Source organism: Amphiura filiformis, chromosome 12 (genome assembly GCF_039555335.1).
Source record: "Amphiura filiformis chromosome 12, Afil_fr2py, whole genome shotgun sequence".
In the NCBI taxonomy this organism is placed as follows: domain Eukaryota; kingdom Metazoa; phylum Echinodermata; class Ophiuroidea; order Amphilepidida; family Amphiuridae; genus Amphiura; species Amphiura filiformis.
Window position 1 is genome coordinate 33,664,266 of NC_092639.1, and position 24,906 is coordinate 33,689,171.

At 36.6% G+C, this 24,906-nt stretch overlaps 1 protein-coding gene across 3 annotated transcripts in view; it reads right to left on the bottom strand.

Moving 5' to 3' along the window:
- The window catches only part of LOC140166104 (ADP-ribosylation factor GTPase-activating protein 1-like), a 77,870-nt gene that overhangs the window by 4,397 nt on the left and 48,567 nt on the right, over positions 1-24,906 (bottom strand). For 2 of the 3 annotated variants that reach the window (XM_072189489.1, XM_072189487.1), the window contains exons 10-11: positions 18,959-19,003; positions 11,635-11,783 (exon numbers count right to left, since the gene is read on the bottom strand). In XM_072189489.1, coding sequence (XP_072045590.1) covers positions 11,635-11,783; positions 18,959-19,003 — 194 coding nt within the window. The remainder of the gene's footprint in view (positions 1-11,634; positions 11,784-18,958; positions 19,004-24,906) is intronic. The other variant, XM_072189488.1, reaches the window with a different exon arrangement.

The following is a 24,906-nucleotide window of genomic DNA, read 5'->3' on the forward strand; positions in this document are numbered from 1 at the left end:
TACATTTCTCCTATGCTCTTAAAATATTGATGATACTGTGTCAACTTCCAATTTCATTACAGATGGGGAGGGGGGTGGTTGGCTGTAAAAAAGAGCTATATGTTTATAGGACTTCACTGATCTTTTGGTTTGGTCCCTTAGTCAGATCCCGGGGGCCACTGTAGTGGTGAAGGGGGGTATCAGGCGCGTCCGTAAATTCACGTAAAAAGGGTATTTTTTCAGACTGGGGCACGTTACGTGCGTAACGTGAATAGGGTATCAAATTCATGTAAAAGGGTATGTTTTTGGAGCTCTTACATACTTAGGGTAGTTTTGCCAAGTTTGGGATTTTGTGCTTTCTCCTTCATTCTTGAAAAGTGAAAGAAAAGTCTGCGGTCTTCTCCCTACTTCAATGCTACACTCCAAAAGCCATCCTTCAGCTGTCCACGATGATAGATCCCTACTGGCCCAGCTAGCATACTAAACACGAGGTCCCCGGACAAGGTCACAACCTGGCCAGTGCATACAACCAATCAGCATACGTTATGCCTTTTTCTTAACTGTGTCCTTTCACCAATTATTTTCTGCATTTACATTAATGAGCATTTACATTAATGAGCTTGCAACAAAAGTCAATATGAAGAAAAATATAAGAGGCTTTCCGATTGGCTGAACCTCTTTAAACTCATCAATATTCATGATAGTCTTGATAGCTTCCAGCCCAACTTTATAAACAAGCTGTGTGAACGAACTTTTGACATGTGTGAAATTTTACCAGGGTATATTTACAAACACGCCGATTGAATAATTTGGAACTATTTGCTGGCTTTCCTTTAAAATCAATGAGTTTCAGGATATTGGTTGGATTTATCACTAAATCCAGCATGATAATTAATGCTCTATGATGTTTTCAATGGAGACGAAATTAGGAAATAGACCAAGCGAGACTGGCCGTGTTTATTTTCCAACTTCATAATGTGTGGTTTGCAATCGCCATGGTCGTCATTTGCGTTGGACTTGCAGTTCAAAATTCTCTTGGAAATGTGGAGAATTGGGTGCATCCCAATCCCAAAAAATAAATTCTAATATTTCAATCCAAAGGGTTGGACCTGTACAAAAAGGGCAAATTATTGCCACAAAAATCTTGAAAATATTGGACATACTGCAATTACTGCATGACCTGTGAGGTAAGCTTTAACATGTTTCTTGAACCAGACTCTGGCTATGCAGAGCCGCCGGCATATTTTTTACTACAACACACCATAGATCATCGAAAAAAAGCTCCTGAAGGCAGCAACTTCTTATTTAGGGTTAAAAGCACTTGTTTCTGTGTGTTTCTTGTTTAAGGGTAATAATTACATGAATTACTTGTTTAGGGTTGGGGGAAAGACAACTACTTGTTTAGGGTAGCAAATCGTGCTACTTATACTTGTTTAGGGGTGAAAATTTCAGTCTCAGAAATACTTGTTTAGGGTGCTTTTGAGAGTCCACGGACGTGTCTGATACCCCCCTTCACCACTACAGTGCCCCCGGTCAGATGCAGAATTGAGAGTAAGACTTTGTAACACTGGCTCTAGGACTTGATTCCAAAAAGCTTACAATACATCACAAGGGTTCAACATATAATATATATATTGCTTTGTGTTGGTTTCCAGGACCTATGATATAGGTTTGGGCACTTATGGCTATTCATTGGTCAGGGCTCTCAACCATCTTGATCAACTTGCCCTTTTTGCCCAGATTGGGCCAGTTGCTAAGGTTTACAATTGGGCCATCAGTGATGTGTTGCATGCATGTCTTTGTGAAATCAGTCCAAATTAGATTGATTCTAATCTAGGTTGAATAAAGGAACAACAGCTATTAACTTTCCATGTGTTAAAGATAAATTTACACTAAAGTGAATTGTTTAATTCTTCCATACTGTGTGCTGTGCACTGAGCATGAATGCAGAAGTGATCAAGAATCATGCTGACTGGATGATCATCGGACTATAGACATATTGGTCATCAGCGCAAAGATGAGAAAGAGACCTCGCCTAGAAGGGAAGGAGACCTTGCCTCTTCTATGCGATCGCTGTATAACCAATGCATACCCGGACCACAGAAGAATTAAACAATTTACTTTAAGCTGACAAATGAAGTAAAATGCTTTTTCCCACTGAAAAGAAAGCACTCTCATTGGATCAATAGTGTCAATTCAGTTTTAGAGTTAGTTGCTTTTTGTCACGTAACTTGTTGCACACATACAGTATTCTTAGTTGCTTAAATATCCCATTCACTTATTCCAGCAAAACGATACTACCATTTTCAGGTGTTTACCCAATTTATAACACACTCCTCTATAACCAAGCCTGCTGTTGCAAGCCATATTGCACATGACCATTCTTGAAGGACGATATAATTATAATGCTAGCCAAAATCAAGTATAGTAAATTGGTTCCCCAAAACAAACGAAAAAATTACTGGACTGGTTCCCCAAAACCTCCAACCAACCTGTGCCACATGCTCACAATTGATTGGTAAGAAAGAATGAGGATTTTCATTGACACATGCCAATTCTTCAATATGATTTAAATATGGCTCTGAAGATGGCACTCACTAGAGTACCAAAAGCTCAGCTCTTAAAATGACTTATCTAGAGCAGGGAGAGATTATATCCTACTTGCTGATCAAACTTGTAACTGACACAGCTAATAAGAGTGTGAAATTTTCATCAGGAATCATAACTAACTCCAGCTGACATTCTGTGTCATTGACTTGCATCTTTATAGAGGTTCTTTACCAACCCAGATTATTTCACACTTTGTTGTTTACTTTAAGTGAATAGCGAGCTTCAACTAAAACAGTATAATTAACTTGCCAACCTTCCCACGTGAGGTCAGCACAATTTACGCATTAACTAAAATATAGAAGCATTAGATTGTAAACAAATTGAAACAGGCTTGATTTCAAAAAATGCTTTCCTGAGACTAGCCAAAACTATATGCAAGATAGGTGACTTTAAGTGATGCAAATTTGCAAATGTATATGAGCTAATATAACATTTGTCACTCTGCCACATTTCGTCGGTCGCAACACATAATGGCGTACGTGAAGGCCAAAATATGTTTCCGATCAAAACGTTTTTGCAGAATATGGTACTAGTAACGGAGTCAATACTCCTCCACTGTTATCTTTCATTGGCCCGATTCCATTTGTAATTGAAATTTTTAAACTTAAAACCTTAAAAGGTTCAAACTATTAAAATGTGTCTTTAATAGTTAACAAGGAATAACTATTATAGGATAATAGCTAGCTCTAAACCTATACGCCATTATGTGAAACGGAAAATCTTGAAATTCACTCTACGCCACTATGTGTTGCGACCGACGATTTGTTACTCTGTCACTGTTATAAGTACAATGGATGTTTCCAGTCGAAATCTCTACACCTCCTATGGAAGACACAACTTTAATCTTCCACATGGAGAGGTGGACCTTAATCTTCTGTGTAGAAGATTAAGGTCTTCCATAGAGAGTATATAGATTTTAATTGCCCAAATACTTAACAAAAGTATACAAGATGCAACTAATTAGATTTCAAATGATAAAATGCTTTGTTACATTATACTTAATATATAAACGTGTGGGTTATTTAAGCATGCAAAAATACTGAAAATGCAAATGCAAGCAGAAAGTCAGAGCAAGAAAGATTAAGCAGCAAGATGAGGCTGGATTGGAAAAGCATGCATATATGTATGTGTATGGACAGGGAATTGTTAAATGTCATGAAGAGTTCAACATGGAACACATTTTAACAGAAATGAAGGGAAGGTTTTCATGAATAGTACATGTGTAAACAAATTCTGCTCTCTAAGAAGTTCAACAATTTGTTTTTGCCCTTTCAGCAAACATAATTCAATATTCTAACATTATTCAAAGCATAGAATGTCATTCGTTGAACTCTCTCACTGCCATTAAATCAATTTTGTTTTGGAAGGAAGATGCATATTTCATGATATGCAGGTAATGTCACATCCATAGAAATGAAATCATGTCAATTCACGAAATGTGCAAGAAATCTTTTGATCTATAATAAGGCCTTACAGCCAAGTGATGCAAAAATGGCTCAAAGTCCCCTCTCTCTCCACTCACTCAATCGCTTTCTCTCTCCGCTCACTCAATCTCTTTCTTTCATTCCCTTAAATCTAGGCCAAAGTAGAGCCTGGCATATGCTGTATTAATATTATCAAAGTATCACGCAACTGAATGTTTTGATGCTGCATCATGCAACGGGGGCGGTGGTTGTATGCGATATCACCATTTTGAACAGTGATAGGGGCAAGTGTGTTGAGCTACCTAGTGAATGACATCGTCATTGGATTAACACATAATCAATTTAAAATGTGTTATGTGGTGTCAAAGCAAAATTATGTTATTCTAAAACCGTTGAGGTGCGACAAAGTACCCCACTGTAAGTATGTTGTTTTTCAATTTGTAACTGCTAACTGTCTATTTTGAATGGGCTGTCAGCCTCGTACGTCACATGTCCTATACTGCCTGTCAGGCAAATAATTCTATAGAAGTTGTTCCTGCAGACCTTGCAGCCTCCAGCTTTTGGTAATTGGTGATTTTTTTAAAGTAAAGGTCCAAAAAATTCGGCTCAGCTGTGATGCGGACTTATACAACAGACACATTGGGCATAACTTTGCATTTGATAATAAATGTGATAGCAGAACTTTGCTAGAAATTACATAAAAATTAGATCAGCAGTAAAGTGTACCGAAAACAACTTAAAATACAAGAACTGTCATCATGTTTTGATTGTATCTAAATCAATTTTAATTTTAATCTTAATTTTAATTTTAAAGGTCTTAAAAGACCTTTAACTTATTTATTTGAGCGACATAAATTTTCAGCTTCTTTATAGCAAAATTGATCCTTTCTTTGTTTGTATGTTGGGAAAACAACAGGGCACTTTCTGTTTTAGGTGTTATTTAAGTAAGTATTAACGCTGGCATTTTCGGGCGGGCTAGCGGGTACCCACCTGAGATTACATTACCTGGGTAGGAAATACCCTCCCCGGGTACCCGAAATTAAAAAAAATTTTAACATTTGTTGTTGTTTTTTTTGCAATTTCGTGTACCAGGTTACCCGCCCGAAAAATGCGCCGGGTACCCGGGTACAAAATTACCGAAAATGCCAGGCCTAGTAAGTATCTATATAATAATACTGGTAGTCTGTGACTCTGTGCCTCTGTCTGTCTGTCTGTCTGTCTGTCTGTCTGTCCGCCTATTTTCTCGGAGACTAGGGGTCGCACATTCCTCAAACTTGGTGGGTGGGTGCAGCTTGACCCCATACAGAACAAGTTTGTATTGGTTAGTGGGTCAAGGTCACCCAAGGTCATCCAGGGGTCAAATTAGTAAAAACTGTTTTTCTCGGAGACTGGGGGTCGCACGTTCCTCAAACTTGACGAGTGTGTACGTCTTGACCCGGGATGGAACAAGTTTGTATTGGTTAGTGGGTCAAGGTCACCAGCGGTCATCTAGGGGTCAAATTAGTAAAAACTGTCATATGGGCATGCAACTTGGTGGGTAGGTGCATCTTGACCTAAGACGGAACAAGTTTGTATTGGTTAGTGGGTCAAGGTCACCCAGGGGTCATCTGAGGTCAAATTAGTAAAAACTGTTTTCCGCCTATTTTCTTGGAGACTAGGGTCATACGTTCCTCAAATTTGGTGGGTGGGTGCATCTGGACCTCAGACAGAACAAGTTTGTTTCGGTTAGTGGGCCAAGATCACACGAGGTCATCCAGGGGTCATCTGAGGTCAAATTAGTAAAAACTGTCGTATGGGCATGAAACTTGGTGGGTAGTCAACTTTTAGAGTCAAATTTTTGGACGGTCATTTTGGGGTCATCTGGGGTCACTCAGGGGTCATCTGAGGTCAAATTAGTAAAAAATGTCATATAGGCATTAAACTTGGTGGGTACAGTCAACTTTTAGAGTCAAATTTTTGGACGGTCATTTTGGGGTCATCTGGGGTCATCCAAGGTCAAATTACTAAAAACTGTCGTATGGGCATGAAACGTGATGGGTACAGTCAACATTTATAGCCAAATTTTGGAAGGTCATTTCGAGGTCACAAGTGGTCATCTGAGGTCAGATTAGTAAAAACTGTCCTATGGGCATAAAACTTGGTGAGTACAGTCACCATCAGCATAGACCATTTAAATGGTCTATGCCATCAGCCAGGTAATTGCGACAGCCGAGAACCGCCAAATACGGGTAACCGCCTAGTATTATATAATACTATTAATAGTTTATAACTTTTCTAAAAACCTACTAAGAAACAACCGTGCCCCAACTATGTTTACATCATTTTCAACAGATCCGAAGTAGGCTGATAACACAGGGAAGATGCTTTGAATACAACTGGAGTGATTAGGTCTCGATGCAACCAGCCACCTGCACCAAGAATGCAGTAGGAATCATGCGTGCCAACACACGGGATACCTCCAAACATGACATTAATGCTCTGCACCTGGATATTGATTTCAAGTCTCAAGTATCGCCAAAAATGTTTGAAACTTTGTTCACAAACTTGTCAGACCTACCACAAAAACTATATACACATGTATATCATTTCCCCTTTTTCAACTTAATTTTCATCTTTAAGCTAGCTAAAATTTTGATTAAAATTGACACTTTTCCATAGCTAGTTGCATAAACTCAACATCTGAGAAGAAGCAGGTTATACAATGTAGGCAGGTTATCCACCTTTACGATTCATGCACGCACGCCACGAATGCTAATCAGACGGTCAGAAAAGTGTTTGTTCTTTCTTTATTTGTCCGTTTGATTTGTTGCTTTCATGCCAGGAACAAAAATATTCTTTTACTTCCACTTAAGATGTACCAAAATAGACAAGACCATCGTCAAAATCTTTTCATTTCAAATTTGACCGTAGATAAACAATGATATTTGTTAGTGCAAGTCACCATTTTGGCCAGGAAAGCTTAAGAATAGTTTTCTTTTTCCTACTAAGCTACATGCCATTTTTTCAAGTTGCATCCTGTCAAGAAAACAATTCCTTTGAAAAGGCACTTAACATCCCTACATCATTTTATCTTAAATGATAGACCATGTGAAAGTGACCTGGTAAAGAATCTAACCTTGGGCAAAATTGCCTTTAAAATAACCGACCTACAAGCTTTGACAGGCCTCCCATCCTGTGCTCAAAACAAGCGTGTGTGTTTCCTGAGTGGCACTTGAGTGATGTTTTTTTTACCCATATTTGCGTTGGTAATTTTAGAAGCAGTTATTTCATTTTTATTATTATTTATGACTTCCTTTTGGGATATACCCTTCTTATTCTAGTAAATAACGCCCAAACCTTTTTATTTTTTTTCTTTCTAAAGTGTTTTTTTTTATTGCTTAATTTTGTTTCCTTTTTTTATTTTTGCCTCAGACACAACATCAATCTTAATCAATTTTAATACTGTGATAGTGCTGATAAAGTCAGTTACTGGGCTATTCCTGTTGAAACCCATACACCCCCATGGAAGACATGGCCTTAATCTCCCACTCAAGGGGTGTAGATTTCAAATGCAGTCAACCATTCAGGTAACCCCATTTGATATTCACACTCCCTGTGTCGTCATTAAGGTCATGTCTTCCACAGGGGTGTATGGATTTCAACAGGAATAGCCCAATAGTGTATATCCATTAGCAGCAGCAATGCCAGCCTGCCCTTGCCGTCTCTGTATGTAGCAGTCAGATAGAATAGATCACAGTTTTATCTGATACAATGTTTTAATATCACACCTCCCAAAGTCTTCTATAAACAAATAAACTTGTTATTAATGTACAACTGTATTAAAGGTGATGTTGTACATGCCTAGATTACCAGCTTCAACAATTTAAAGAGGCATGGTCTGATTCATCATGTTCTGTTTTCCATCTTAGATTGAGGCCTACTTTTAAAACAATATGTTTCCAAATATTGAGTTGTATTGCTCCAGCGGTTTTGATATGAGAAGTAAAATCATGTATAACAATGCCCCATATGACAGTGCATACATTTCCGGTGTGGTTACTACAAGTCATTACGTTTTTGCTCACACCATTTAAACGAAAAATATCTCAGGGGTTAAATTATAATGAGAAAAATAAGAGCTTTCTTCTGATACAAAAATCTCAATTTGATAAATAAAAATGGGGGATGAGGCTTTCGATCGGGCCAAGGACCTTTAAATGACTCTAAGATTGATTTCAAGAACTACTGAGCCAAGACTTGAGCTTTAATTTTAATAAATCTGCCCAAAGGACCAGGTCGAACCAATTTCTGAGTAATTCACATCTTCCCCACCCACATTTCAACTTCCCCATATATTTTCCAATATTTTTGCTGATTGTTTAATCTGGTCTTTAAAGGGCTGTGACCTGATCGACAGCCTCATCTCCCATTTTTCTTCATCAAAACTGAGATTTTGGTATCAGAAAAAAGCTCATAGTTTTCTCATTACCCCGGAAAAATTAAATGCCTAAGATATGTTTTGTTTAGATGGTGTGCACCATATAATATCCTACGGGGGATTGTTACACACATTTTTGCTTCTCAAAATAAAAATTGCTGAGCAAAACAACTCAAAATATATTTCCAAACCTCTTTCTTAAAGCTTCTTGGATGAGAAGATGATAGAGGACGGGTATTGAACTGAAGGCCTATAGATAATAACATCAGTGCTCTTCTCCATCTGACTTATTAGCTCAGTTGGTAGAGCATTGATCCGGTGATCCGAAGGTCCTAGGTTCAAATCCTGGATGGTCAGTGAAATTTTTTCACTGGCTGTCATTTATGTATGTGTTGACTTGTGTTAAAAACCTTTCTCATATCAAAATATATTGTTTTTACGGTAGGCCTCAATGTAAGATAATAAAAACAGAACATACAAAATCAAGACCATATTTCCTTTAAGGTGAGCATTTTTAAGGATGCTCAAATGTACAGGATGCGTAGGTAAGTGTGGATTGTGCTATAAATGCCAAATTCTCTGCACTCAACTGATATTATTTGGGTATGTTTGTTTGAATACATAAATTCCTCCCCAGGTTTTGTTTCTCTAACCCATTTCTATAACCAATTATTCTTATCAGCTATGCATTTTGTACTGCAATTTTAAGTTGTTACCCATATATATCATTCGTTTTAAGGATGTTACATTTGCCATGAGTGAGTGATCAACAAGGTTCCGAGCAATAATGTCACTTGAGAAAATGCAATTAAGAGTGCAGCAAGATGCAGTTTTGTTTTGGAAAATAATGTTCTGTTCTGGAAAATAATCTTAATGCAAATTTAAAAAAAATTGCTGACTGGTTTCAGTCTAATCATTTAACTCTAAATACTAAAAAAACTAAGTTGATGTTGTTTGGAACAAGGCAAGCTTTAATTAATTATAAAAACATATCCCTCATTTATGAAAGTGTGAGCATTGAAAGAGTTGATAAGTATAAGTATTTAGGAGTTACATTTGATCCACATCTTACTTGGGATGAGCATGTTAGTTATCTTTCTTCAAATGTATCAAAATGTATTGGTGTTATTTGTAGAGTAAAAAAGTATCTTCCTTTTAGATCAGTTAAAACACTTGCCCAAGCCCTAGTCTTTCCTCACTTTGACTACTGCAGCTCTGTTTGGTCAACTTTTAGTGCTTGTCACAAAAATGAGCTTCAGATTCTACAGAATAGACTTGCCCGTATTTTACTTTCTGCAGACATAAGAACACCAGTGGACAAAATGATGAAAGACCTGGAATGGGTTAAACTTGATAGTAGGTGGGAGAATCAGTTACTTATTTTAGTTTTTAAATGTCTAAAGAAGGTTGCTCCACATTATTTGTCATCTCAATTTACTTTCACCTCCTCTACACATTCTAAGAACACTCAAGTCAATCTCATAACAAATTGGTTGTTCCAAGGTGGAAATTATCTTCTGGGCAGAGAACATTTCATTATAGAGCTGCCACTTCATGGAATAGACTTCCTTTTAATCTCTGTGCCAATTTGGATTCACTAAGCTTGAATGAGTTCAAGAATGTCTTATAATTTTGTTTGTGTTTAAGACCTCATTAATTTGTTAATTTGAACCTGTTCTATATTTCTATGTTTGTATATTAATTATTCATATTCTTATATAGTGTTATTTGTATATGAATGTTATGTATGTTATCAGGGCTTCCAGGGAGACCAGTACTTTTGTATTGATGGAATTTTCCTGAATAAATAACGAATAAATAAAATAAATAAATAAATTTACATAGTAGTCTTTTTTAAAGCAAGTTATTCAATGCTCATTCATGAAACTATACAACCAATATCAAGGCAACATGCAAATGAAACATGACATTTTAAAAGCCTACACCATAGCAACAATTTTTTCCCTACAGGGTGTCCCTAAAAGAACAGTATCATCGGAAACTTAATTGTTTGGGTATTTTAACACCACAACTAAACATAACTAAATAACTAGCGTGGTTGGGGAAAAATCAGCTATCATATACTTTTTTAATTTTGACAACTGACCACACCGTTCTTGACATATAAGAATTTTACGAAACTTCCTCATTTTCAAACCTTTCCATGGATTCAAATATCAATTGATGATCTGTATTCGGAGTGCCAATCACAGTGCATCATCAGTGCATGAGGGGTCTATTGTCATTGATAGATATTTGACTCCGTAGAACAGATGGAAAATTCAAGTTTTGTAAAGTTCTTATATTTCAAAAACGGAGCGGTCAATTCAAAAGTATGTGATAGCTGACATATTCAAGTAAAAGCAAATTCTTCATTCATGTTGAGTTTTAGTTTATTTTGTTATTTAAGTTTGAATAAAACTGTCATGATTTTTATATGCCTCCACCGGAGGTATTATTAACTGAGCAACTTGATTCCAAAATGTTTATGTTTAGCATGCGTACTTCCTTACTTTCTCAACCATAAGCCCTTGTAATAGGTAGGTGCAGGTACACACACACACACACCCCAACCCCCCACAATCATACACACCCCTACACACATTCCATGGATGGGACATTTAGCCCAATCAAATTAATTTGTGAAATACAAGCCAAAAAGTAAATGGCAGGAGAAAAGATTTGGCATGGAACAATATTGCTAGCTTTATTGCATTGAAAACAAATATGAGTGAAACCCTCGCAGAATAAGCCAGACAAAATCAAGAATTAAAGCAGAGGTTTTTATGCTGATTATTTTCTTTCCCTGCTCTTTGTTTTAATATTCTGAACTCAAATACTTCTTTTACAAACATTGGAGAGAGCAAAGGCAAATGAAAATTTGACAAAATAACTTTGAAGCCATTCTCATTTTTTGCAGTTTCTTTGAAAGAAAATATGCAGAAATTTGAGCCAAATAAAACATACTTAAAAATAAAACCTTTTCAGGTCATAAAGAGTTTATAACACAATTACCAGCAACAAATGATTATTGACCAATGAGTTGGCTTGTACTTTCTAATTCAAGAAGAAACACCTCTTCTCATTGGTCAATTGTAAATCACCTATTGCTAGCTGGCTAGAGCTGTAGGCCTATATAACAACTTTGATCTGTTCTTAATACTACCTGCATCACTCAGCACAGGTGGTATACAAGGTACTTACCGTAACCTGTCCCTTTCTTGTTTACCCGAAGTGTCCCCCATGAGTGGTGCATCTGTGCCAGGAGCGCCCTCTGCCTTGTCTAGCGCTGTCGGCTCTTCAGACCAAATCGCTGTGAAACCCTCCCAGCCTTTTGAAGTGTTACCTGCAACCTGTGGAAATGACAATAAACAAGCACAAGAAAAAAAAAAAGAATATTGGTTATCTTCCCTCCTTTTTTGCTTTAAACATGACAATCACCTGTATCAATTCTGAATACACCTGCTCGTTGTTTGGAAGGAGCAAGTGGTCTTGTTGAAGCAACATGTCATACTGTCGGCCAACACACATTTCAAATCGCAGCTATCCACAAATACCAGTCAGTCATAACTGGTGCTGGTCTGGACATGATGCTGTTGCTGTTAGTGTTATGTCAGACTCTAGCATGGCCTTCACACCGAAACAAAATGCTGCACTTTTCAAATTGCCGGTCTAAATGTACAGGTGAAATAATTCTCAGTCTACAATGGGCAACATGCCTAAAGAAACCAAGCCAATAATAGTACCGACTTCTGCTTGCCCTAAAGGAAAGGATGCGTTTGTTGTAAAGTCTGAAAAGCTTGGACAAAGTAATATGAATTTTTAATTGCTCAAGACCTGCCAGCTGCCGGCACCTCTCATTTATTTGACCATTTCTACTTTGCTCAACCAGCTTTACTGTCAACCGCATTCATCATCCAATCGACACAATTACACCCTTGCCAGCAATTATACTTTAATATAGTACTAAATAGACAGGAAGCTTCATATCATTATATTGATATAATCAGCACAAATACAACCAAACACACTCCAGACAACAAGTTCATTGCACAAGATGAAAACATGTGTATTTTGTATATTGCGTCTGTGTATAAGGAATTGATGATGAGCACACCTGTATATCCATGAAGCACTTGTACAATTTGCAAATGATACATTGGCTAGACTTATATAATTGTGTATATTTTTCAAGTAGCACCTGGTGAAAGGAAAATGTCAGTCATACTTGAGCTTCTTTTAAGGAACATTATTTGCTAGAGGCACAGCTAATACATTCTATAATAATATTTGTCTATAGATGAGATGTCAGCAAAGGGCTATTCCAGTTGAAATCATTCACCCCCTATGAAAGACAACATTAATATCACAGGAAGTATTCATTTCAAATTCAGGTGACCTAATTTCACACTCCTTGTGTGGAAGATTAAGGACATGTCTTCCATATTCGCCATCAAAGTGGTTACATATTTCCATGGCCGAATAATATAGAGCACGAAGTGCGATGGACTTGCAACTCAGTTCACCGACGTGAGGACAGTGACAAAAATTAAGTCTTTATATAAATACGCGATTTACGTAGCCTATATCGCTAGCTATCGTTGGTGGGAGCAGCATTTTTCTGTAATTATATATTCATATATTCATAATGTATCAAGATGGCGGCCGAGTCCCGGTTCTCTGTGTCTAATTCTGTGGTGGCAGCAGCATTTTTCTTCAGTCACATGATAATGGCACTGGCGGATAATACACGGGGGAAGCCAACGGTGTCCCCTCCTTTTTGCATTGCGCTGAACAGGGGGTGTATGGATTTCAACTGGAATAGCCAAATTCACAGAACTAACTATTAACTACAAGTCCACATTTTTGGGTTAATCACTCACAATTGGTTAAAACATGAAATTCAAGTCAATAAATTATGTCTACTAGCACATGTTACCATTTTGTTCCTCAGAACTTTTTTCCCACAGACATAGACACAGGGGATGCATGGGGATTTCTTAGTGGGAAGATGAGTATGGGGAAGTGCGGTGTGCATTTTGAGACTCTAATAGGTTTAGATTCAGGGTGTAAATTTAAGAAATCTGGTTTAGAGAATTTTCAATAATTTGGTCAATTTCAAACAATCTGGAAAATAAGTATGATTTTGAGTACCTTTTTTTCGAGGGTAAGTGTTCAAAGTTCCAGCCGCACATCCCCTGTCAATCCAAAATCCAGACCCCTCCAGGCAATGTATATAGATCAGGCCTTCTCAACTGGCGGCGCGCGCGCCACTTGGGGCGCATGGAGTCAGTCGAAGTGGCGCACAAAATGGCGCACGGTAATTTTAATAATTTTATCACATAAATCTTGAACAAAAAGGGGGTAAAAATACCCAATCTGTAGACTGCTGCCCTCAGTCGTCAACCGTCTGGATTGACGACTGAGAAAACTACGTGGAAAAAAAGTGACGGATTTTGCAACAGGATTCCTGTGGAATAGAGCATGCGCAGTTGTGTCCAAATTGACCTTTTGACCGAGTTTGTTGTTTTTAGAAGTTCAGAGCGCGATCTTGTCACAGCGGCGCGGTACATCGACGCTGCACACGGGCGCCGCTAGTCAGTCGCCTTCGGGCGCACAACTAAAATCGCATTGAATAGTTTTCAGAAGTCCGTCATGATATTGGCTGTAAGATAATCAGTCGTCACTACGAAGCATACACAGTACATGCGAAGTGTAGACGGCTGATTGGAATTAGTCTACCCAATCTGGGCCTTAAAAAACCTTAAAATCCATGAGCTTCCTGGGGCGCTGCCCCTGGACCCCAAAGCACCACTGCACACACTATGTGCACGCGCTACCTTGCGAAGTCCTCCCTTGACATGCTGGCACTTCATGATCACTCAAATTTTCCAGTTGGCACTTCAAATAAACTAGTTGAGAAGGCCTGATATAGATCAATGCATTTAATTTCTGTAACCCTTCATGTACAGCATTGGTCAATCACGTCTCGATTAGGCCAAAGAGGAGGTAAAGGAATATAAAGGAGTTTATACTCAGTTACAGTCACAGTACACAGATTACTAGGAATATTATATCTATATGCTGATATTCTACAAAGTACATATTTAAATGGATCGAGTTGGTTTGGGGATGGAATCCTCATCTCATATTGACACTAAATAACTGGACAATGTTTCAATCTCTGCATTAATAACTTTTTTGTAAGAGTTATAAAACACAGAAATCAGTTTCAATTTAAGAGTTAAATTTAACTAACATGACATTTAGACACCAGTCCACTGCTGCTTTGTACATATTAGTATTTTATCTCTACAACAATTACAGGTGAATGCTCTTAACAGATAATACTACACATAATACGCTTTTGGACAGCCTCAAGACTTAGTATCCGTTACATACGAGAGATAACAAAAGGGCACTCTAAACAATAATGACGCTATAAATGATGTAAATCGGCAAACTGCTATCAATTAATACCATCACCAAAAGGTTACAGCTGGTTGGACAACATCCAACATGTTGCTCTCAGCCATAGAATAGCAATTAATTACTGTACTTAGGCAGCTAACAGTGGCAAGAGTGTGATTATAAAGTAAAGGTAATACAAGGCCTAAACGAGCTGTCTAGTGTCTATTGAGATTTACAAGGAGCTCAACAATGAAGATCACTGTGTGTCAGTGACCGTGCTTCAAAATTGCCATTTTAAATATGCAAGACAAGGTACTGATCAGATGATAGTGGGTGCCTCCACAGCAGCTGAAAGGAGTATCCCATCATGCATTGCAGTATATCTGCATGCTTCATAGCAAATGTATACAAAATATTAACAAGAGCCGCTCAGATAGTGAGGGCTATGGATAGTTTCACAATACTTCAGGGGTCATATTTTTTTCAAATGAAAGTCTAAGCTTCCCTGATTTAAGGTTATTAATTATTTTAAACTGTTGTGATTTGGTAGTTCACAGCATCTTACGAATGGTAGTGAGCTTTGGCAAAAACTGCATTACTCAATTCATAGCGAGCATGTAGAAGAATTAAAATATCACAGATATACTTTTATAGGTGCTGCGGTTCTTGAGTTACGTTGTAAAGAGGGCTGAAACAACAACACTTTTGTAAAACGTACATAACTCATTAACAACAATAAATTAAGCAAGTTTGCAAAGTATACGATTTGTAGAATGAACTTTTGCAAAACATCAAGGTGTTATTTTTCAATAATATATTTATCTAGATAAAGAAAATCGATTTTTAGGTTGCTTTGACCAACAATACCTCGTCTACCCTTAAGCAAGAAATTGAAAATTGAAAGTGAGGGATTTTGTGTACATTTTCTATGACACATTTAGTTCTATTATGGTATTGCAAAGCATAATGGGATACTCCCTTTAGCTGCTGTGGGGTGCCTCTAAATGTAGCTCATGATTACAATATAGGTTGTTTCTTGCCGGTGCATGGCCATATCACTTATCACAATGACGCAACATGAAATGAAATTATTGAGGTTTGGTGTAAGGTTGTGTTTTTCACTCGGTAGACAAGATTGACGTAAGAAAATGTATTCAATACTACAAAATTCAAAGAGAGAAAGGCACTAGTTAGTAGCCTTAATTTCATTCTAATAATTATGATCTCGCTTTTTGTGCATATTGACTGCTCAGTGCCAGAAGTGGGTAAGTGCAATAGCTGCCCTGTAAACATTTGACAATTTACACATAGTATATTGTACTCATCTACACATGGCAGCTACACATGGCAGCTATTACACTTACCCACTTCTGGCACCGAGCCGTTGATATCTGGACACAACTGCATACTGATCACGGCCCTGCACTTCTTAGATCGCCTTGATAAGAGTTCGAAGCCCTGTCGTCAACAGAGGGCAGTAAACTCGAGGTAAAGAATATCCCATATCGCGCTAATGAGCTGGGCAGTAACCGTAGAAAAAGCTCGTTTCTGACGAAAATTGACAAGTATAACTTGCAAAATTTTCTAGATACAGTTACTATACGGTCGTGCGATGTATTCAAACCATTTGTTAACCATTTCTTTTTTATGGAGCAATAATTATTTATCATGAATATTATTGTCATGTTGATGACATCATAGTTACTCGCATTTTGTTCATTTTTAAATTTTGAAACATTTAACGCTCAAAAGTCACCCAAAATCAATCACATATATTTTTCTTTATTTCACCAGAGTGTCCTTGCCAAGATTCAAGCATCAGACCATGCGCTTTCTCAAGATACAGCCTTCATAAGTGTTAGGTCACTTCTGTACAATTCTTATAATTTGTTTCATGCATACAAATAGCGATGCACGTTTTTGTTGTGTTTTTGATAGGTTTTCGTGTCCGATTTTTACGATAAAACATTATTCTCTATAGAAAAACAATATGGCAAAACATACAACAGTTTGTAACATTCTCCATGAACTTAACCATCTATGTTTGGATTGTGATGTAATTAACGTGTGCAATGAGATTTTCTCTTTCTGAATCTGACTTGTAAAATATTATTTTTCATCACAATTTCTCATCAAATTCATACATTTCTGGATCAAAAGTCAGGTAAAACACTTTGTGGTTTTGAAATTTGGTTTAGAAATAACGCTTATAAAATCATTTGGGTTGATCAAGCAGTTGCTTTTTATGATTTTCAAGGCAATATGCATAAATGATGAATCTGCATGTACGTAATTTTTCACTTCAGTAAGCTCGTCTTTTGACCAACGTTCATTATTGATCACGGGTTATATTGTATGCGATTGACATCAAAGAACCACATGTGTATGAGCTTGTGCATTGAATTGAATTACACAATGGTTATTCAGGTTATTGATCGCTAGATGGAAGCGAACATGGTACATATTACGTAGGATTCCATGCCTGTGCGGGGATTTGAACCCTAGCGACCAGAACTATGAACACTTTGAATTGTTAGCACCATGCAGGGCCGTGTGATATGACTGAACACAAGTGTGCACTAGTAACATCCTATGAAATCCTCATATGCAACTATACCATCTCACCTTCAATTTTTGTAGTGATGCAGGTGCGTATTACGTTGATCGCAGTATTGAATTGTACACACCAATGTAATCCTGCAGAGCATACATACAAACATACCAGGGCGATTTGTCTTGCAACATCACCGTGTAAAAGAATTGACATCACTACCAAACTCTAGGTGAAACGAAGCGTAGTTGCTAACTTTTTTGCATGGTATAGGTATATCTCTTATGCTTTTCTTTTGAAGTCCTGAAGATGGGGTTTGTTTTACACCGGGAGGTTTTACAGTACAATAGGGAATTCAAGCCACCATAGAGGGGGACAGGTAGTACAGACTGTTTGATTTGAAATTTGAAAAGTTTTACATCCATTCCATTGAATTAGTATTGGGTTCAACTTGATCTTAACGAACCCAAAACAGATTATTATCGCAGCATCTAATCGTACACGTAATCCTGCAGAACGTACATGCATGCATGCGATGTTACTGCATAAAAGCGTTGACATCACTACCAAATTTGAGGTGAAACAAAGCATAGTTGATGACCTTTTTGCACGGTATAGGCCTATCTCTCATACGTTTCTTTTGAAGTCCTGAAGATGGGGTTTGTTTTACACCGGGAGGTTTTACATTACAATAGGGAATTCAAGACACCATAGAGGGGGACAGGTAGAACAGTCTGTTTGCTTTGAAATTTGAAAAGTTTTACATCCATTCCATTGAATTAGTATTGGGTTCAACTTGATCTTACACAGCTTACTGAACCCAAAACAGGATTATTACAATATTGAAGATTCTATTTGGTGTGTGTAGATTGTGCATAGTTTTAAAAATTATGCATCAAAATTGATTCATGCATACTTCTTTCACCAGTCTTTGTAATCACTAAATTTTAAATTCTTCATCCAAACTCTTATAATATGCTTAAAATTGTATTGAAAATGGTCTGTGCAAACTTATATGTGACATGATCTACTCCATGGGGGCCAAAGGCGGCAAATTTGAAACTGAGATAAAGGTAAAAATATGGAGTAAAAAACAATAAAATACATAAGAAAATAGACATCAAAAAACTTCATAACTTTAGAACTAAGTAATAATAATGTAATAATTACAGTAACTCAATTTTCAAAAATGCCTCCTTTGGCCCCCATGGACCAGATCGTGTCACATATGTACACCAATGAAGTAAAACCAAAGAGTACCAACTTCGCCAGTTTGTGTGTCGCTCATGGAAGGCAAAATAGTATATCTCCGATTATTTCACTATACGCCTGGCAAACTTCCAATATGAAATGAGTTGCTGTTAGAATTATGATGCAAATTATTGTTTGATGAATAGAGGATACAATATTTGCCCTCTGTGAGTCGCAAACCAAAATGGTTTTGACAGGGGAATTTTGAGTTGGTACTCTTTGGGTCCAACCTCTTTGATGCACACAGACTGTCTCTCACTCTTCAAATTTCAGGGAAACAGACTATAGCTAAGTAATCAAGTTGTTTATAGTTACCGGGGTATTTTCTTCTGTGGTGTCTTGCTGGGAGCGTGATGTGAACTGAATAAAGCAAATGTTAAACTTAATTATTTACATGCATAAATATAAAATCAAACATTTTGAGACATAAAATATGAAATGTCTTGCAAAGATATTAATTTCATCACTGTCATTGCCGCCATAGCTTTCCAAATGTAATAGAAAATTAGATGCAACAAAAATGTTTTGAACGAACATTATTATGAATAGTGATGAGGGAGCCTATAATCTTAGTCATGCATTGCATGCTTTAAACCCAATCATCATCTCAAGACTGCACTCTCTTAATCTTTACAGTTTCATTATATTGAGACTAATCTTCGCATCAAGTGTCTCCCCTGCATTTGATCTGATACGAGGTGATGTGAGTTGGTGATATATGCCGACATGCCCAGTAGTGTGGGTGACGATCCCCACAACATACATGGGCAGTGAATCGTTACCCTGCATTTGTAGCACAGCAGCTACAACCTGGTCAACAGTGAGAGGACTAAATATGCGGGGGGAACAAAAGCGGCACTGCGAGGTACTCAGTATAAAAACAATCATTTATGGATTGTCAACAAATTGCCATGCAAGTCAATTTTTAAATCCATTTGTAAGTCCTTTAAAATAAATAAAAATGTCCAAGCATTGATTATGATGGTTTGACCACTCATAGAAATATGACCGCATCCACCTGCAACTTTATCGAATTACAATTAGCACTGCATGGTTTGCATCATCATCATCACACATTATATATAATTTCATTTCAAATATGCTTCTCCCCTGCTCACAGATATACATTGTATATTTTACTGTGTACGGATTCGCTAGGATGACAAATTATACAGCATAAAGGGTGGTCAAATAGGTTCGAAGAGTGAATTTCAAAAGGGGTTTTTTGAATGGGTGACTACCTTCGAGATCTACACCCCCTGTGTGGGAGATTAAGGTCATGTCTTCTATAGGGATTGTATGGATATCAACTAGAATAGCCCAATGTCACACATTTCTCTATAGATATGAATATTCAAGTACAGCGTTTACTCATTCTTTTCTTGTGATGACGTATAATTTACTTATTTCTTCTTTTTGAGAGGTTGCTGCACTTCTGAAATTGTGTGCACATATAAGTCCCTTTGATTAAGAACTATAACCTTAATAATCCTCCAAAGTTTTAATTAAATCACCCATCTACCCTTGCATTCTTAACAATAACTATGCTGTAGGACATACACATTCCAATTATCTTAATAATTTATTTTGGTATATATTGTTTCTAATACACCTCATTACATGGGATAAGATGGCTTATGTATTGTCAAAATGAAGCAATTAACCTTGCGAAGTTTGTCGGTTATGAATGAAAAATGTAAGCCATCTATTCATTAAGAAGCAAACCTGAATCTGGAAATGAAAATACAGATTACCTGTTAAATCAAATCTGTTACAGCTCTATGAACATATAAGTACTTTGCTTATTAAGAAAGTAAGTAGTGACAAGCACTTTTATGTGACATGATCAAGGGGAATGAGTCACATGTCGACCCTGGTCGAAAATGAGTTTTACATGTTTCTAAAGAGGCCATTAAGAGCTTTCAGAAACTGAAAACTCCAAGTTGATACGACTTTTCTTTGCGAAGTTACGTCACTTTATCAATCGCTGAAAACAGTAGAAAACAAAACAATTTTAACACTTTCTTTGCCAATATTTCAAAATCAATGTTAGTGACATCCGACTCATTCCCCTTGATCGTGTCACATATTATCAAGACTTTTTTAATTTTTCAGTGTTTTATTCACACAAAAAAGAATTACATTGCAATCATAAAAAAAATTACAAAAGATCACCTTTTACAAAAAAATTTGCACAAATAAAATAATGATACCATCCAGTAAGAAATGCTTCTCATATAAACAATGCTTACAATGGTAAAAATGATATGATTTAAAACTTTAAAAAGCCATATCATTATTCCTGTACAAAATAACAGCTTTGACAGGGCCAGGATAGGAACAATTTCTTTCAGTATGTTTTAGCATCATCATTAAGGGAATGAAGGACAAAATATTCAAAATATTCAAATGAATACTCCTGAGATGATTTTGAATGCTGCAATCAATTGATACATGTATATATCAACAAATACTAGAGGCATTGCATTAATTGTGGATTCAATTCCTATCTCAAGAACCTCTGGACCAATACCTGGCATGTTTATACTCATTTCATTGTACTTAAATACCAATTTGAAATATATATTCATGATAATGATCAATTTTGAAATTGATGCTTTAAGGATGCACACAGGATCACTGAAGTGTTACATAGCCAAAATTGAGTTTTCATCACTAATGTCATCTTCAAACCGTATTTTATCTTGTCATTAATAGATTTTAAAGAAATCTTAAAATTTGAACCATAAGAAAAGCTATTTTAAAGACCCTTTTTCATTAAAAATTCGTCAAAATGCAAAAAGCAAATAAATTATTGTTTTCCGCAATAGATCGCGTTCTCGTAACGCGTGCACTGCTGCGCGATACAGCTAGCAAAGACACGCACACATGGTAAACTGGATGGGCGAGGTGATTACTGATTGAGGCGCTGGAGTCGCCAATCGCGATCACTACCGTATTTTATCGTATTGATCTCTTCCAAGGTAGGTAAAGCTTGCACCATTGCATTGCGAAACTGCGGGCCGACGGACAACCATCGTCCCCGTCCTAGAATCAGTAGGCCTACCGCCGGGGCCTACCGGTACTCGATAAATTTCGCCAAAAAAGTGCTGATATAGTGGTATAAATTATAGTTTTTTTTTATATGAACATAATAGTGAATTTTTTGTTTGTTTTTGTTTTGTTTTTCAAGTTTCATTCTGAACTTGAAAAGATGAAATTTATCTGTATATAAGAAGTAGTTACCCGTAAGAAGCCCTGTAATGATGACGCAATCTGGTAGATACGATAGAAAAGGTAGGCCCTAAATATTTTGCTAGTAGGCTAGATTTAGCCCGTATTATAGTACATCATTAGGCTTATTATTTTATGTTTAAAATTTGTTTTATTTCATTCATTCATTCATTCATTCATTTCATTGTTGTTATTTGATTTACCAAGTGGGTATAGTTGGACAAGAATATAGGCCTATTATATTAGCTTATATTTTATGCAGTCCCAGCCTTGGTTGGTCTGTGGTCGTTCAGTCTCGTCTTCATTTTGAAGACCATAAAAATAGGCAAGCAGTTACTACCGGTAGGCCTATATTAGATACCTAAGGCCCTGAATAATGTTTCAAAGTGTTATTAAAACACGGATTTAAGATTCGTTTTCAAACGTTCTCTTCTCCTGATTGACCATTAACGCAATGTCAAAAACGTTGGCATTTCAATAGCCTACATCATATCGACCATCTAGGCATAGGCCTACAACTCTATGTCAAAAATGTCGATATTTGAAATCGGCATAGCGAGCACGCGTTTATGAAAGCATAATTTCAAACAAGAAATATAATCGAAAACGCAAATTCGTGCTTTTTTCATAACCAATTTTAACTACATTTCCATTAGTAGGCCTATACCATGATTGCGAACACTTTTTGCGAATGTTTTGGCCGAATGCCTTTTTATTTGCAATGTTTGTCTGGCTTTCAACTTTCACGTTGATAATGTTTTCTGCATACTTTAAAAGGTAAACTGCTTTAAAGCATTTTTTTTTTTTTTTTTCATGCAGTGTTTTAAAACGCTCTTTATAGCATGCATGATGCCTATATATACGGTACTGCATAAACCACAATCTAATTTAAAGCCATAAGTGTTCCGTTTTCTACTTTTGAAATTCGGTTTTGTTAGGCTATGTAAATTTCCGTGTTTTCAGTTTTCTTGTGACCTCTCCGTGTTTTGCCCGTTTAACATATATATAGCCTAGGCCTACTTTTTGTCCGTTTTACAAGAAGTTTATTCAAGACATAGGCCTATTACAACTTTTACCCCACTTTTTACACGTTTATTTGATTGAAAACAACAAAAGACACACTTTTTTAAAAAATTTTGTTGTTGTATTTTATTCACTTTTTATACGGTACAAAATATTTTACAACTTTATTGTGGCCTTAGGCCTATAATAGGCCTATGACTTTTGTACGTGTTTGATATTCCGTAAAAAGTTAAAAATAAAATATGATATAAAATAACAACAAACAATTACAATAACAAAAACGGAATATTGAATATCGGAATAAGAAAAAAAAAATCACCAAAAACGATCAATTAAAAACATCGCAATTATCATGATTATGTCTCAATTGATTCTTCATTTCATAAAACTTCCTGATTATCTGCTAAAATAATTGCTTGTCAGTTATTCTATGCTAATTTTAATGTTCTGATGTCCGCAAATTTTAATACAGAGCATGATCTTTTTTTTATACGGAACAGGACAAAATTGTGCTTAAATAATCATGGTTTCGTTCGCGGCAACACGACCATGCACTGTGCAACTTATTCGCGTAACCTGTCTGTCTGTCCATGCTGCGCCTGTCGCTCCTCAAACGCCGACGCGACGCCGCGGCCTTGCCGGAAGCTCTGCTGCACCATGGAAACAAGACTGCAGTAAATAAAATGGCTACACCATGTGGATAAACATCTGCCGAATGTGCACGGATAATTTTGTTATATTGTATATTTTACCTTCTAAATCACCAAAAAATGCCAATCTGCTGCAGTAGGGCGCCTTCTCATTTTCTAACTTGACCAAACGTCACAAATCACGGATTATATATTTATGGAATAATCTTCAAAAATGGACCTAAAATCCGCTGTATTTGTCTAAATCGCGATTTTCGGCAAGTTCACTTTTGACCACTTTTAACCATTTTTGGTCCGCCATAGCGTCTAAATGAAGCATCACTGAGGTAAGTTTTTAAGTCAAACGTTTAGATATGGCCAAAATCTAGATAGTGTTTTTTCATTTTTTAAATTAGGGCCTAGAACTTTTTTATCACCCATGATTCAAAAAATTTGAACACGGGTCACATCGCGTTTTTACTGATTTTTTGCCTATATTTTAAAAACTAAGCAAAATTTCGAAAAAATAAAAAAACACTTTCTAGATTTATTTGTCTAAATTAATAAAATTCATGTTTTACAGTTTTTGCTTTTCAAATAATTTTTTTATGGCGGACCAAAATTTTTGGTCAAAAAAAGCCGTTTTTGGGGATTTTCTCGAAAATTGTACTTTTTGACCCAAAACTGACATTTTAAATGGATTTATGAGCTCATTTCCGTTCAAAAAATGTATACTTTTATATACTTTACATGAATAGTTTTCGAGTTATGAGGTGAATAATAATGGATAATTAGTGATCCTGTGTGCCTCCTTAATAAGATTTTGGACCCGATCAACTATGTTGTGATGGAATACATATCCTATGTTTAAACAGTTGCTACTCCTGAGGGATGCAAGATAAATTTTACGCAAATTACAGAATTGCAAATTTAATACTTGTAAGTAACAAAATTGTTGCCAGTGCTTTGCAGGATTAAATTGGTGTGTGCTTGAGTTGAAGGGTATACAACCTTTCCTTGATCATTGCAGTGTGAGCTTAAATCATTTCTAGCATGGCTGCATCCAACGTATTAAAGTTATAAGCTAAAAATTACCCTTTCTAACAAATCTAGAATATTATTACTCTTTAAATTTCATAATTTTTCTCTCCATTTTTCTATGTGGCTCAGATATGGTCATGAGATTGCTGTATTGCCTTTTTATTCCGATTTCGGCTTGATTTTTTTGACATTCTGGTTTGGCTGAGACCGTTTAACACCTGGCGGGTACTCAAGATTGGTTTGGGCAGGGAAGTGCCGCTGAACCCATCCATATATATACACATTTTTCAAGAAATTTGGACCCATCACTACCCCAAAAGTCAATTTTCTGTTCTT